The sequence below is a fragment of the Anser brachyrhynchus genome, assembly GCF_964034855.1.
Source record: "Anser brachyrhynchus genome assembly, chromosome: 1".
Classification (NCBI taxonomy): Eukaryota; Metazoa; Chordata; class Aves; order Anseriformes; family Anatidae; genus Anser; species Anser brachyrhynchus.
This window is the reverse complement of record NC_137694.1, coordinates 129,224,687-129,241,094: the sequence shown is the minus strand read 5'-3', so window position 1 is coordinate 129,241,094 and position 16,408 is coordinate 129,224,687. Positions and strand designations below refer to the sequence as shown.

Here is a 16,408-nt window from a genome sequence, read left to right as displayed (position 1 = left end):
TTTGACTTATCATCATTATTTGTGACAATCTATTCATGAGAACTGATCAACACGACCATAGACTTTCAGTCACTTTCAATTTGAAAGTGCAGGTTCCACAGAATCAAAGAAAGGCAAATATATAAAAGCGCACCACGGAGCAATAAGAATCAACCGAAGGTCGCAACATGAAGTGGTGTGGGAATAAAGGAGAACAAAGCATATGCCCTTTTGTATGCATGCAACAGTACATTTCAGGTGGTTACACTTGTCAGTACTTTTTTCCATGAAACTAACTGTACAGAAAGTTTTCAGCTACAGAAGTAAACCTCTCTAAAACCAAAGTGAAGCGCTAAAAAATTGTTGAAAGCTTCATTGAGATGTATATTTTGGTTTTTGATGGGTTTTTGGATTTATATATTTTTAATTCAAGATAGGTAACATGGTAGTTCTGTGTGCTAATGATTTTTCACCTACATTTCTTTAATGCAACCCGGGAAAGCAAATAACTCAGCTCTTTTTAGAAGGACTTTTAGATAAGGAATAGGTTAAATTTTGTCTTCATGCTCAATAATAACATAAAATTGAGACACATGACGTTAAAGAGCGATAAAGAAGAGACTAAGAGTTGCATACTATCTTCTTCTAACTCACCATAGATATGAGGCACTCAAGTGGGCCAGTGATTTAGCAACAGGTAGTGGTACTGTAAGAGCCATGTCTCTGAAGTGCCACGGCCATATAAATGCAGACCATGTAAGAAACATGCGGGAAGACGGCAGCCTGCTCGCATGCTGGCAGGGTCCTGGAGCCAGCATGGTAAAGAACCCCAGGGCGAGCATCCAAAACAACAACAACAAACTTCTATCAGCCAAAAAGCTGATGAACACAGGTCCCAAAAGGACTGGCCAAAATAATGGCAATAACCTGTAACTATAACGAATCATGATGATTATCAAAGACGTCTCTGTTCTGGAGAAGTTTTCTGCTGGCAGGGTGTTTTTAATCAGGGTTTTTGATAATAATTGCCGATAGCCTCTGGACAGGAAAACGCAAGCTGTCTTGAAGGACTGGAGTACTGAGTTAATCTTTCAAAGGGTGCAGTGGGTCCCAGTGCAGAAAGCAACAGAGAAATCAAAGTTTTTCTAAGCAGCGCATGCATACACTTGATACTTGCACAGTCTAAAATGACTTGTGATGCATTTATGTCTCTGAATATTCTCAGGCAAAACAAACAAGCAAATACCACCAACACAACAAACATCACCACCACCAAAAAACAACAAAGGCATACATCATTACCATCTTCTGTAAAAATGGCAGCCCTGCCTTGCTCCTTCTCCCTGGGTGCAAGGCATGCATGTTTAAAAATGTATGCTTCACTTGGTTCTTCCCTTCCTTTCCTCGCCACCTTTCTGACATTAAGTATCCATCACTGAACAGGCAGTCTGAAGCCAAGGAAAATAACTCATCGTGTTACATGATGGTAGTTTACTTGCACCTTTGTCTTTTCCAAGGGTAACTGAATGACTACACTGTCTATATATAAAACAATAATACATTTCATACAGCTGTAACAGAGCCAAAAAAAATGAAGACAAAGATACTCACATATACTCACCCTTTCCAGCTCTAAAGAGAACAGCATTTGCTGACCATAAACCTAAACAGCTCTAATATACTCTCTCGCATAATAATTTCAGCACTAGTTCCAGTGAAATTTTAGTAAAGATTAAATAACTGGGTGATGGCAGGAGATGGGGGACCCTTTAAGGACCTGGCCTCCAGCATCAGCTTCCTAGGTGCCTTCCAAAAGACGCTAGGAAGGTTCAGCACTTCTGTACATACAATTAAAATAATTTAAAAAACAGCACCACTAACACCACTAAACAACCCTCCCTCCAATCACACACACTTACTGTTCAGAAATTACAGTTCTTGATCAGAAGAGGCACATTCAGAAGCAAACAGTATCACCAAACCTTTACAAAAGCAGTTAGTTTTACAATCCTAGATAACTTTCTTTTTCCTACATGTCCCTCTTGCTCTCATCTTCATTCTTACGTGTTGTGAATATTACTTAATGTTTAAGTAATACAAAGTGAAAGACAATTGGTAGATGCAGTCAGGAGGCAGGCTGGCATGGTTCTGATGGTGTAAACGGAACATTTGTCAGAGTGAGCTTCAGTGCATGCACAACTCCTCCTAATTAAGATTACAAAATGCTGTAGTCACACCACAGGCATCCAGAATATTGTTTCTCTTATGCAAACAAACATTAAAAACGTCAAAATCAGATAACGTTTCCTAAAGTTGAGTCAATCCATCTCAGGGCTCTATGTATTTGAATTGCAAGAAAATGTGGAAGCATCAGCAAGTATTCTCATGCTAGCTTCAAACAGCAGTGGGACTGAACTTCAATTCAGTTTCTAGGAGCTTGTGTTTTCTGTTAACTCTGAGAACTCTAACAGAGTTCTTTGGTCCTGTTGGGAAAAATCAGAGAGACAGATGTACTCTCTGTAAGTCCAAAACTGTGGAAGGATGTCTAATGACACTTGTATGCAAATGCTGCTAGGCATCTCCACTGGTTTTACCTACAAAGAGTTTCTTTTAACAGCCTGTTTTATCAGCAAGAACAATTGCCAAAACAAATGTAAAAATGAATCAGCCCAAAATATATAGATTACTAACATATCCACCCACACATAAACATGCTACAGAGAAAATAAAAACACCTGGAGCTTGGGAAGTTGCCAGAAAAACAACACTGGCTTGAAGAGAAAGTGGAAGGTCAGGACACCTCGTCTTTGCCTCCCAACCTTTTCGGACTAGGTTGGAGAAATGCCATCAACACTATAATCCTGCCAATTCTGTAAGTCTTTATGAAAAAGCAGGTTTTTGTCCTTGTTTCAAGCTCTGATTTAGGTTCTCCTCCTACTCATGGCTTGGAGCATCAGAAAGGGGAGCAAGGGGAAAAAAAGAAGTGTTTGGTTTCCTTTTTAGTATGAAATTATGTTTTTTAATTTACAATTTAATCAATAGCATATTTTAAACAGAAATACTCTACTGAGGTTTTCTTAAGGATACACAACACAAACCTGAGAAAAATAAGGGAATAATTGAGTTTGCTTAATATATCAATTTATACTACCTACACTGAATTATCCTACCATTGAATCAGTATGACGTGTATTTAAATAAGGATATTTCTTTTTATATTTTTTTTTAAACATCAGCGATTACAACACAGACTAAAGAAATGCCGCTGAAAAGAATGAAAAGCAATACATTTTGTTTTCAAATTCTTAATTTTTCACCAGTCCTCTCAATATTCAATAAAATTAAGCCACAGCCTTTTCAGAAGGTCAATTTTCTGCTAATAATTAATGCAAAATAATGTACTGGTCACTGAAAGCTAGTAAAAGCATTAGCACTGAAACTTCACGTTACCATGTGTCCACTGCACGACTGCTGCACACATTTAACATGCTCTTCCTTTTGCATAAAATCTTCAAGCTGCCTCCCACAAAGCCTGCAACTGCTGACAGCCTCAAACAGCGACCCTTCCTTCCTCTCCGTTCCCCCTCCTATTTCTCCCCGCCTCAAAGCCTGGCATCAAAGCACGTCCAACCAACTGATCACCGTGGGACAGCCAACACCACACCTGCCCCCACGAGAAACATACGGGATCCATTCTGCTGCTGACTGTGAAAAAAAAACTCTGCGATTAGCACGGCTGCCTCCCCACCCAGCTGGGAGTACCACCAGTTCCCTGCGAGGGGGAATGGGAAGGAGCCTCTGTGGCTACCTGGGAGCCTCACACCACGTCCAGACCAAGCACCTAGGGCAGCTGCCTCACTGGGAGCATCCCCACCTCCTCTGAAGCCAGACGAACAGGTTGAGGTGTGGCGTTATTTCTATCATGCCCTCAGCACCCAGCATGGCCCAGAGGCATTTTCGCTGCCGTTGAATTCCCTTTGAAGAACTGAGCGCTGCCAAGTCAGTCCTCAACTGTTTCACCTTGGAACAAGACCACCTTGGTGGATCTGTGTCTTTCGAGGGGTGGGGGCAAGGGGGAGGCTAGAAGAGGGAGAAAGATTTCGTTTTACTAGTTTTGCTTTCACCACTGCAAAATTAGTAACCGCAGCAATAATAAATTACGCATCTGTGATGCTATGCTTCTCTCCACGACGTCTTCATTGCTGTTGACAGAAACAAAGGCTCAAAGGTACAACGTTTTCACACGATGGAGCCTATCGGAAAGTTTCTTTCACCAGTTCTATTCTCCTGTATTTCACCATGAGGATAACAACGGTCTCAGTGGCTTAATGGTCATAACCAGAATTTGGAATAAGAAACCAGGACTCCTGGCTCTCACTCGCAAGAGAGCAGAACAGCTGGGACAACACAATCTAAAACGTTTCCTAAGGACAAAGACAGCATTCTAGTAAGATTTCAAAAAAAAAAAAAAAACACAAACAAAAAACCCACACCCCAGTGACTGAATTGCCAATTTCTGCCAAGTATATTAAAAAAAACAGAAGAAAAAAAAAAGAAAAAAAAACACCTGTAGGAATTCACTGGTCCATAAAGCAAGTATCTTTTCAGGTACAGACAGACATAATACTGTCTGCCCTGGTCTACATATAATCTCAATGCTTCAGCAGCTGCCACAACTTTCAGAAGTGGTTACTTTGGCAAAGCTGAGCAAGATGTTACTTAATCGATAGCATTCAGAGTACTCAGGAGGGCAGTGAAGATGATAAGAACATACAAGCCCCGGAGGAAAGGCACGAACAGTGGTACCAGAGAGTGCAGTGGCCAAGCAGGAGGGAATGAATGAGAATAGGATGGTTCTCTGACCTTATGGGCACCAAGCAACAGCCAGAGAGACAAACTACAGACATAAAGGGCTCCTGCATGCACACAGGACAAGTCTTAAGGAAGCTCTTAGAAAGGTTTTAGGAAAGCACTAACAGGGATTGGCAGTATCTTCTCCACAAATGGGATGCGTGGAGGCAGAGAAGGTAAAATAAAAGGGAGGTATCTGCAAGGAATCCCCCTGTGCTTCACTCATGATCCCCTGGAACCTCTGGCTGGTTGTAAAGGTTAAAAATTAAAAACAAAAGATGAAGAGAAGAAAATTTAATGACTAGCGAGCAACAGATAAGGATCTCCACTGTGTATCTATGATTCAGCACGAACAACATCCCTGACATTCTACAGCTGATTTGCACTAACGATATCGTGCTTGTACAACCAACAAAGCCAGGTTGCCGTTCTGACCTGGAGCAGCCGCGGAGTTGCACAAAGCCCCTGCACAAACAGTACAGCACATCGATTCTAAGACACTGACTAGGCACTGCAATTTCAAAAACAATACACTTCTTGCTAATTTGAAAATGAATTGCACTGCACCGCCGCCCCAATTGTGCCAGCAATATTTGCAGGTCCCCCAGAGCACAGGCAAGATTAAAGGTCGTCATATGCAGCTGTTCAGTTTACCATTTTAACACTATCTAATCCGACACAATTGGCTTTGTAAATTAAAACAGGCAAGGATGGCTCTGCACCACAGCTTCCTGCTTTCTACATCTTCACCTGCTATCAGCAAAATCTGTCTCAGCTGCTGTTGTACTTACAGCTTTACACTGCAGTGCAAGCTTACACACGGAATTTGTTAAAACAAGACCAGGAAAACCAACGACAACAACAGACCCACATCTGTCTCCTAATGTCATTTCTTAAAGAAATACAAGAAAAAAAGATCTAATAAACATCATTCATATTTACTTAGTTTTCTGGTTATAGAAGTATAGATTTTGGGTTTCATGTTGAAGTTTTCAAGCTAGAAAGATACAGAAAGCTAACTTTACATCATATAAATAAAACTGCAATCACACCTGCTTCCTCCTCCTCTTTTTCAACTGTGTAATTAAAAAGTAAAGCAGGTAACCAGCAACAGTACAGAACTCTTCACTCATTCATACCTATATTTCTCTACTCAAAAATGGAAAGAAAACAGAAAAAGATGATGACCAGATACACATTTCGTACACTTCTTATGATAAATTCAGCATCAGTATCTCTAACAAAAACAGGCATCTACAAAGGCTGACAGTGGGAAATTCAATCTTAAAAGACAAAGAATTTTCTCATATTTATACAAACTTCTCTCACAAAATCTTCCAGCTGACTATAGCTGCAGACTAATCGGCAGAGAAAGCTGAAAGAGAAAAGAAATCCCAAATACCTTTTCCGTTACACCTTGCATATTGAATTGCACAGCATAAGAAGAGTATAAATCTGTAGATGTGTGAGTGTGTGTGTGTCTATAAAAATATTTAAAATTCAGAGCAGTTGTTTTGCAGATTCAAGAACAGGAAGCACCTCTGACAAAACTTCACAGCAAAAGTCCCCTGAGAAAAATTACTGCATATGTACTGCATACACATCATTGCTACCTCCCCTTTTCCTCTTTCTCACATCTGTCTTTAGACATCTCCTCCTCAATGGTCTCCTAATTCGCATTTTTTCCTGTGGAATTTAGAACCATTTTTGCTCCAGGCAGCTCCAAAAGTCTCTTCCACCTTGTTGTGTAGCACTTGAAAAATAGTTTTTTATTTTCTTAAATAACAGTTAACGTTAACTTATTTTAATGTTATTTCTGACTTGTACATCTTTTCTTCCAAACTGCACTTCTTGAATCAATGAACACATGCTAACCTGGACCACTCAGGCCTCTTGACTATCTTACTCAATGGTTTCAATCCAGCCCAAACATTCAGTTTTTGAAAACTCAATAGTTTCTGTGGAATGTCACAATGAATTTATTCTAAAAGAAAAACCAAATCACAGGAAGGAAAAGCTATATTACATAAGAAATGACTCCCTCCACTTGAAAGAAGAATGCAAAGTACCTCAAGAATTTCCGTAGTGATATTTACCTCTAAATAACTTTCTCAAGTAACTACTCTTGCAACCAATTCTGATAAGTAACGGGAATTTGGAGTTGCATTCAACTCCACCACTCATCTGTAGTGTCCCTTTTTGTCCGCCTCTCTGCACCCTCCTGACCCAACAGAACAGCTGGGTTCCCTGCAGTGGGGCATGAACTGACTGCTGGGGAGCCCAACTCTGCAGGCACATGTTAAAAAATGTTCATAACCAAAAGAGAAAGTTTGCAATTACTCACAATCTTAACGAAAGGAATGATTACACTCAACAAACTTTCTAATGGGAGCGCTGTTATGGTTAAATATAGTTCCCCACATAATAAAGATATTTCCATGAGAAAAACTGAAGAACAATTAAGTTTTTCACTCAAGATAGTCACAAACTAACTGCACTTTTAGGAAGTCTGTATCTTCTACTGCATGTTCCCTAGTTTAGAGAGGGAATGATCAAATATAAAAAAATATATTTAACTTCACGTTCAAGCAAGATCTCAGAATGAGGAAGAATTTAATGTGGTTTTTAGTTCCTTAGAAAAGAGACGTAGATGCTAATTTAAGAAAAAAAAAAACTTCGGGAAAACAAATAGTGATATTGTATGTGAACACAGAATGCAAGACATTTACTGTTGCTTTAAAATTTCCTACTGAGAAAAATCAATTTATTTTTTAATCATTTGTCTGGACACCACAGCTTGAAGTAATTTTGGAAAGAACTGGCCTTAAAAAGTAGGTATTAAGGCAGAGCGCTTGCAAACCGTCATACACAGAGTATGATATTTTCATAACAGAAATTCTTAGGCCACATTTACTTAGGACACTAAATCCAATGCCTCCTAAGATCAGCAGCAAATTTCAAATATCAGCCAGAAGAAAACTTGGTTTTATCCCAGAGAACTTCGCAGTCTAGCAAAGTTCAAGCAGAAAAATATTATCAATATACAGTGAGTCCCGCAGCGTGAATTTTCAGAGATTAGCAAGAACTGGAGTATCTATTTTGCCCTTCCACTCCCTTTCATCTGAGTGAGCCTCTGACTTCCTGATTTTCATTGCTGGCTGACAGACACAGAGCCATTCCTTATTCTTGGCAGGACAAGAACAGGGGCTAGGATGAGAGTATGTTTGTCCCCACTGCAACCCCTGAGGCTCTTGTGCCTCCCTGCTACAGGGTCTACAAGTTTGCCAACAAACCACCTCCACAAAGTACCTTGATGTAGGGAATGTTACTGAAGAAAAATGAAGTAACTTCATTACATGTACGTGTATAAACACACAATAGGCTCACACAGAAGAAGAAAAATGATATTTATACCCTTGGAAAGGGGAAAGGCCCAAAGATCCTCTGAAATTACATTAACAGATTAACATAAAACCCATTTATGTAGTTCACTGTAGTTCTTCCTCTCTGCTCCGTACCTGGAGAGCTAAGTTTATAGAGGTTTGCAGAAACTAACGGCCTAGGTCTGCAATGACAGATCAAGGAGGCCCAGAGGTACTAACAGCTAGTCTCCTATGTGCTAATAGGTAGTCTCATATGTGCAGACATACACGAACACACAGAGATGCCTGGTAAAATATTTTTTTCTAAAACTTTGAATGGCTTTTCTAAAATCAGTATTATTGCAAGTTATTTGGCACATTACATGAAATACAAAGTAATGATATATTTTTTAGGTTTTTTAGACAATCATTTAGAAAAAAATCCACTTTAATTATTCCCTACTAGTTTAGCCACGAATAAGTATTCACATAAAGCTTCTATAAAACCTAAGAAAGCACTCTAGAGAAGAAGCAGCAACAGCTACAAAGAGAAAATATTGTAAATGCCATGGAAGAGACTGTAGACTAACTGTTCTATTCCTTTTGACATGTGGGTTGTTCTAGAACAATCACTTTGCTCCCAGACAACACAGCCAGACATAACCACTGAACAGTGCAGACATGCAGGGGTAGCTACTTTTATTTTCAGGATATCGATACTATGCTGTCTTTACAAGAAATCCATCTTTTCTTTCTAACACAGCCTCAATGGAACATTGTATTGCAATACAATATGGTTTTGGATTTAAGAAATATTATGATATAAAGTCCAGTAGTTAGTCTGAACAGCATAGTACACAAAACGTATACACACAACACGAGAACAGTTCCACTTTGTACTCACTCTTACAAAGTTGTCAGGGAACAAACCTCTTCTGCCTTTGAGCTGTCCTTCCCACCAGCCTCCATCATCCTTCTTGATATTGGTGATTATGTCACCTACAGTGATCGTCAGCTCATCATCATGTTGAGCTTTGTAGTCGAATTCCACGATCGCCTCCACTAAAAGAGAAACACACGTATTGCATAATTACTGACTGTGTATTTAAGTTTCCAAGCCTTTGAAAGGAATAAGAAAACAAATCCAAGTACAGATTCTCAGTGTAACACATCCACTTTAAGCAAGAGAGCACATTAAATAGGCAACACCTAACACTAACATTTTTGTGGATAACTGCTACATGAGGAGGCCAAAAAAAAGAAAGCATAGGAATGCCCATCACAGCAAAGGACATGAATGGCACACATTTTTTTTTCTTTACTGTTTAAAAGAAATCAATTTGTGCAGCTTCAGCAGTATCTGCTCTAGCAGCATTTCCAAGTTTATTTTTATTTCTTGGAAAACGTTTTAGCTTTTGATGGTGGGACTTCTAAAATGTTATCTTACTGAATAGATTCCACAAGCATTCCAAGCCACTGCACCTACTTTGCTAGATACATCGCTATTAACCTAAAGAGCATTTATCAAGATTTTTTTTTCCTGAGTTTTACTGTTATTTATACAGAAATGAAAAGCTGTGCTGCATGAACACGCTGTCACAGGGTTTTACCAATAGGATAAAAATTTACTTTCACTTGTGATTATGCATCAGAAGACGTGAAGATGAAATACTCCCCCTGCTCTGAGTGTCTGCTAACAAACCGAGGTGCGTTACAAGCTTGCTACCATTACATGGTGTGTCCTGGTCTCTTCCTGGAAGGAGCCTTGAAACCATACACACAACATATTATATACCAAAGAGTCACTGTAGAAAATTAGGGAAGCCATAAAGACATAAGAAATCCTTTGAAGAATCAAAAATAACAATCTAGAAGTACTGAAATACGGTAGCAATGGTTATATTTAGTGGTTCATCAAATATCTAGTAGGAGGAGCCTGACTGGCGAGGTCAAGGATAGCCATATTTGTAATGCCTTCCTCCTGTTTTCTTCAGTGGAAAACCATGTGCCAGGATGTTCCACCAAACATTTCACACTCCAACCATTGAAACAGAAAAATGAGAGCAATGTGCATCTGCTTTCTACATGAATGACTGTGCTGTGCAAACCCGGCAAGACCTGGCCATCAAAGAGGCAATGCAGCTCACAAAGCAAAGCTAACTATTACACCACAGACAGTAAAAAGGTTCTGCCTAAATAACAGAAGCCCCAAGGACTACATTGAATTAAGCTGACAAGAAAGCAGAGTTATTCCTTTCCACCCCCAAAATGTCACACAGACAATGCAGAACATCTTCCTTCCTCCCCCAGAGCCTGCAAGTCATAGCTAAAAGAGTGTTCTGACTTGCTGCTACACCCCAGACACGAGGCTACAGCTGATGATATTTACCTATTGCTTCTTCTATGAAGCCCAGAAACATACCAAAACCACAGACAAACATCTTGTGATGTTCATAAAAGGTCTGCTAACTACAGAATGAAAAGCAAGAGAGAAAGAGTGGCACAATACAAGATGACATGCAAACAGAACTTGAAAAATTTACCGCTGAAACTTAAGATACTCAGGCTGGGAGGTGCCTCTGAGGGTCTCTAGTTCAACTTCTTGCTCAAAGCAGAGCTAGCTCTGAGGCCAGACCTGACTGACCAGGACTTTGTCCACATGGATCCTGAAAATCCCCCAAAGACACAAGCCCACCCACCATGCACGGCTGTGAAGGTCCTGGCTCCATCTGCTTAATAACCTCCCTGTAGGCGTTGAAAGGTTGTTATTAGGACCTCCTAACTCTTCTTCAGGCTATACAACTGCATTTTCTTAAGCCTCGGATCCCTCCACTATTTTATGTACCAACTGTTGGACCAACCTGGTATCACCTGCAGTCTTGTGGAGAGTGCACTGTACTGCCTTCTCTGGTCACTGATAAAGGTATTAAACACAGCAGGTCCCAGCACAGCTCCTGGTGCTACTCCATTTATTACCAGAACACAGGTAGAGTACAACACATTTACACTCAGATTGAGGTTGGAAGACACCTCTGTAGATCATCTAGCTCACATCTCCTTACTCAAAGCAGAGACAACTAGAGCGCAGACTGCTCAGGGCCTTGCGCAGTCGGGTTCTGAGTAATTCCAAGGATGGAAATTGAAGTGTTCAGTCACCTTTAAAGTTAAAAAACGTTTTTGTATGGTTAAATGGATGTTGCTGTATTTCAGTTTATGCCTGTTGTCTCTCATCCTTTCGCTATGTACCACCAAGAGGAGTTGGGCTCCTCTTCTTTACTCCACCACGCCAGGTATTCGGACACATTCAGAAGATCTTCCTCAGCCTTCTCCTCTCCAGGCTAAACAGTCCCACCTCCCTCAGACTTTACTATGCCATACACTCCAGTCCCCCACTCATCCTCACGGCCTTCAGCTGGACTCACTTCAGGATATCCATGTCTCTATCGTATGGGAGAACCCAGAACCAGGCATAGCACACCAGGTTTTCTCACCAGAAAGAAGTCCTAGAGCTGGGTCACCTACTGGCAACGCTCCGCCTGGTGCAGCTCAGGAAGCTCTCAGCTTTCTTTGCCACAAGGACGTGTTGCTGACATGTGTTCTCCTTGGTGCCCACCAAGTCCTACTCACCAAGGCTTCCTTCTGGCCAGGCAGCCCCAGCCCATACTGGTCCATGGAGATATTTCTCTCAGGTGTGGGACTCAGTGTTGCCCTTTGCTCAGGAGGATCCTCTGAGACCTTCTGTCCAGTCTGCTGAGGTCTCTCTGAAAGGCAGCACAGCCAGCTGTCCGTCAAATGCTCCTCCCAGGCCTCTATCACCTGCAGACTTGCTGAGAGCACTCTGTCCTACCACCTAGGCCATTAGTGAGATGGTGATCAGTACTGGCACCAATAACCACCACTGGTTACCACCAATAACCACCACCTTCAGCTGGACCTTGTGCTGCTAATCACAACCCAGTTCTCCACCCACCACTGAGAACTGGACTTTCCCACTGGTTTCAGGAGCCTGGAATTGCTGAAGGCCAGTATTACTATTACAGATCGAAGAGAATAAGGCACTAAGCAACTCTGTGACAAAACCATAACTCTGTGACAAGACCCTCACTCCCATTCAGCAGCAGGCCCACACTTTTCTTAGTTTTTTTCATGTTGCTTATGTACCTGTAGAAGCCTTTCCTGTCCTTCACATCCCACACCAGATTTAACCTCATGTGAGCTTTGTCTTTACTAACCCCATCCCTGCACACTTAGCACCTCTACCTTTCTCCCAGGTCAATTCACCTTACTTCCACCTCTTGGAAACTTCCTGTGTATGCTTCGTTTTTGACAAGAGCAACTTGTTCATGCACATCCTGACACCTTTGCTTGTTTTCCTGCTCATCAGGATGGACCACTAGCAAGCTTAAGGTAGGTGACCTATGAAAATCAACCAGCTCTCCTGGATCCCTCTTCTCTCCACAACTGTCTCCAATAGGGTTCTTCCAAGCAGATCCCCAAACAGGCCAAAGTCCAGGTCAGCTCCTTGATCACTTCTGTCCAGAAGATGTCATCAACACATTCCAGAAACTTGCATTGCTCATGCCCAGGGTATAAGCAAACTACTCTGCCCCTCCAATAGATACCAGCATGGTTGAAATCCCCCATGAGGGCCAGGGCCTGCTAACATGAGGCTTCTTCCAGCTGCCTGAAGAAGGTCTCACTCACTACTCCTTTGTGGTCAGATGGTCTGTAGAGACACCCACCACAACATCACTCACGTTGGTCTGCCCTCTAACCCTAACCAACAAGCTCTCGGTCCATCACCTGTCCCACAGCAGAGCTCCATGCATTTCAGCTGCTCTGTTGCACAAAGGACAACACTCCTTCCCCACCTCCCAAGCCTGCCCTTCCCAATGAACCTGTATCCATACATTGCAGCACTCCGGTTGTGAGCTATCCCACCATAACTCCATGACCTTAATGAAATCACAACTCTGCAACTTCGTGTAAACATGCAATTTTTATTTTTACCCCATGCTAGATGCATTAGTGCATTGAGACAGATATTTCAGAGAGGCACCCAGCCATGCTGACTTCCCAGATAGAATACGAGAGCTTTCCCTGTAGTTCTGATAGGCACTTCTTTGTGCTTGGGGTGGGCCCCCTTCACTCCTGTTTTGTGAGTTACGAGGTCCCTACTGTTTGCATCACTCCACAAATTTGCTTGCCAACCCAGCCCTTCACTTCTTCATGAGATTGTTCATTGTCATGTCCCTTCCACACCACTGCTATTTTAAAGCTCTCCTCATTTGGTTCGCTAGCCTGTTAGCAAAGATGCTTTTGACCTGCTTAGGTGGATCTCATCTTTTTCAGGCTACCCTCAATCCTCAAAGAAGGTCCCATGGTCATAAAACCCAAACTCTTGCTGACACCAACTACACAACCAATTGTTACCTGCAGGATCCATCCACTCCTCCTCACACCCTTCCCCCTCACCAACAGGATCAAGGACAAAACCACCCAGGCACCCATGCTCTTCACCATCAGCCAGAGCAACGTAGACACAACTGACACTCCAGATCATGACTGGCAGTATCACTGGAGTTTATGTGGAAGAGCAGCAGAGCATAGTAGCTTGAGGGCCAGACAAGCCTTGGCAGTTTTTCCACAACATTCTGGACCCAAGCCGTGGGCAAGCAGCAAGCCTCCATGGATGACAGGTCAGGTCAGCAGATGGGAGCCTCCACTCCCCACAGCAGGGAATTTCCCTACTGTTACCACTTGCAGCTTTCTCCCTACGGCTCAGGCCTAGCCGGGTTAGGTGCTTCACTGGACTGAGCACCCAGTCCTTCATCTGTTGAAAGGGCACTGAACCTATTCTGTAATTGCAAACCTTGAGGTAGAGCAGTAGCCCTCTTCCTGGTATAAGAAGTTACAACCTTCCAGCTTCCAGACTTGCTTCATGGGAGTCTCTGCTCCCCACCCCAACAGGCAGAGAATCTGTTGAACTTGAACCAACCATTGCAGTTAGAGAAAACATGAAAAACCAAGGGGACATACTGTGAAAAAAACTCTAAAAATAGCATCTATGTTATCCACAAATGCAGACGTTACCCCAGAGTGCTCAGTAAAGTTGGCTCAGTTGGCTGTTGGCCCACACAACAGCCCTTTACAGACTACTAGGTTCAGGCAGCAGCACCACCAAGGTACACACGATACTTTAAGTCTCTCATCAGTGAAAATGTGTATCTCCACAGAACATAACAGAACTCAGGCTCAAAAACGGCAAAATTCAGACTATTTAGCAGGGTATTTCCAGTTTGGTGGAGCCCAGACAAGACTGTTTAAAAGCAAGGCCCTGTATTCTTCACTTTTCAGAAGTCCACTAGGATGCACTTGCTCTCAGGACTCACAGCTTACACACTACTTTTTGCATGTGACAAGTCATTTCTCTCCCCTGCTGCAGAAGCTTTTAAATCTTCTGCTCATTTTGCTGTGGATGCAGTTACAAACTGCTTTGCTCAGAGTTCTCCCTATGCAACCAAGAGGTGGTAGGAGAGCTGTAACAGGCAGGCAGGAAAGGAGCAAGGACCGTCCTGGCTCCAGCCACTGATTCTTCAAACACTTCTCAACATTTGGGCTGTAACAAGACATACCGAAAGAAGACCAGCAACTCTCCCAGTCCCTAAGGCCCATGCCATAAAAGACTTCCAGTACCTGTGCCTGTTGCTGTCCTTGCAGTTTTCCCTAGAGAAGACCATAAAACTAATGCAGTTCTTGACAGTTTCATTTTCTTACGAATTATGTTCTCTCTCACATGAAAAGAGAACAAAAAGTAGAACAGGGCTCTTGACTTGACCCTACAGCTGTTTGGGTAGGCTGGAAGCACTGGAGTTATCTTCTTGCCTGCCTTGAACTAATTCATATACAGACAGCTGTTCAGCCACTTTTGTTTTACTGGAAGTTTAATTAAACAAACAAAAAACCCCACCCTTTATTATGCAGGCTCTTATATGTCTATGAGTTTTTCCACTTCTTAAGAAATATATATAAATATTTGTAAAAGCTGTCTCCTCTCAGAGGATTTGATTACTGTAACATAAGTGTGTGTGTAAGCTGACAGAGACACGAGTCACCAAAATGGACCACACAATGATGATGTTTATAGACTCTACGAAGGAAACCAAGAGCATAAGAGCATAGTTTGGAAAGATGAAGAAGAGCACACCTAACAAATGTGCAGATTGTGACAAACTGATGGGAAGGTACTCAGCAGATTACTCAAAGTTCTCATTTATCACACTACTGAAGCTTGCAGAGTATATAACAGCCTAAAAGTGCTTCATAATTTATAGGGCCATAAAGTTGCAGTTTTTAAATCAAGCTCATTTTCTAAAGCATGCTTCATGCCAGCTTCTCAAACTGTGGTTTTGAAAAATTCATTCTGCCACTCAAATTTAATCTTTTTTGTTTCTTTTGAGATGAAATTTGGTCTTCGTGGAAGCTGGATTGATACTGGAGGCAATGCTGATCCAGGCAGGCTAAGAGAAAAGCTTTATCTGAGTTTTGCTACACATCTGCAAGTATATCATACCTCATTCCTGAAGTGCTGCGCTAGGTTGTTCCTCAGGAACTGGACTAACAAAGCGTCCCGGTTTGCACGATGATTTATGAGGCAAAGACTCTGTGGACGGAGAGCTCAAACTAATTTTATTTGTGAACCAACAAAGGCTGGTCTTAGGCCCAGCTCTGCCAAGGTAAACAGCTTGTTACATTAACAGCCAAAACCCAATCCCTTTTAAGCCAAAAGCAGAATTAAAAAAAAATGGGGCAGAGAGATCTGGCTTCTCTTTTTGGTTTATTTTTCTTGAACATATCATGCCCCATTATGCCTGAAAGTCCAACCAGTCCCAACTTGCAAACTCCAGCTATAAGGACCCTTTCTGCTGTAAAAAGGCGTTTTTCAGTTTAGGATTCATTCACCAAATCCAAATATGAAATCTAATATCAAAAGCTATTAAAGTTATTTTGATCCAAAAAGGGAATAAATGTTCATTCCTATGCCTACACAATCAGCTATTTCCTAACATTATATTGCCATCAATCCTGATTGGAACAGAAAAAATCATGAAATGGAATCAAAACTAGTTATTACCAGCTCTGCTGGAGACTTGCACAGAACAACTCATTACTGCAATGTCAGGGACAAATATACATATATATGTATGTATGTTTTT

General features: G+C 41.7%; 1 protein-coding gene across 6 annotated transcripts in view; it reads right to left on the bottom strand.

Annotated features, from left to right (window-relative positions):
* SH3KBP1 (SH3 domain containing kinase binding protein 1) overlaps positions 1–16,408 on the bottom strand; it is a 225,213-nt gene that overhangs the window by 190,405 nt on the left and 18,400 nt on the right. For 2 of the 6 annotated variants that reach the window (XM_080576410.1, XM_080576411.1), the window contains exon 2: positions 9,097–9,254. In XM_080576410.1, coding sequence (XP_080432536.1) covers positions 9,097–9,254 — 158 coding nt within the window. Of the gene's footprint in view, positions 1–1,898; positions 6,199–6,232; positions 9,034–9,096; positions 9,255–16,408 lie in introns of those variants that run through there. The other 4 variants (XM_080576412.1, XM_080576415.1, XM_080576413.1 and 1 more) reach the window with 3 other exon arrangements.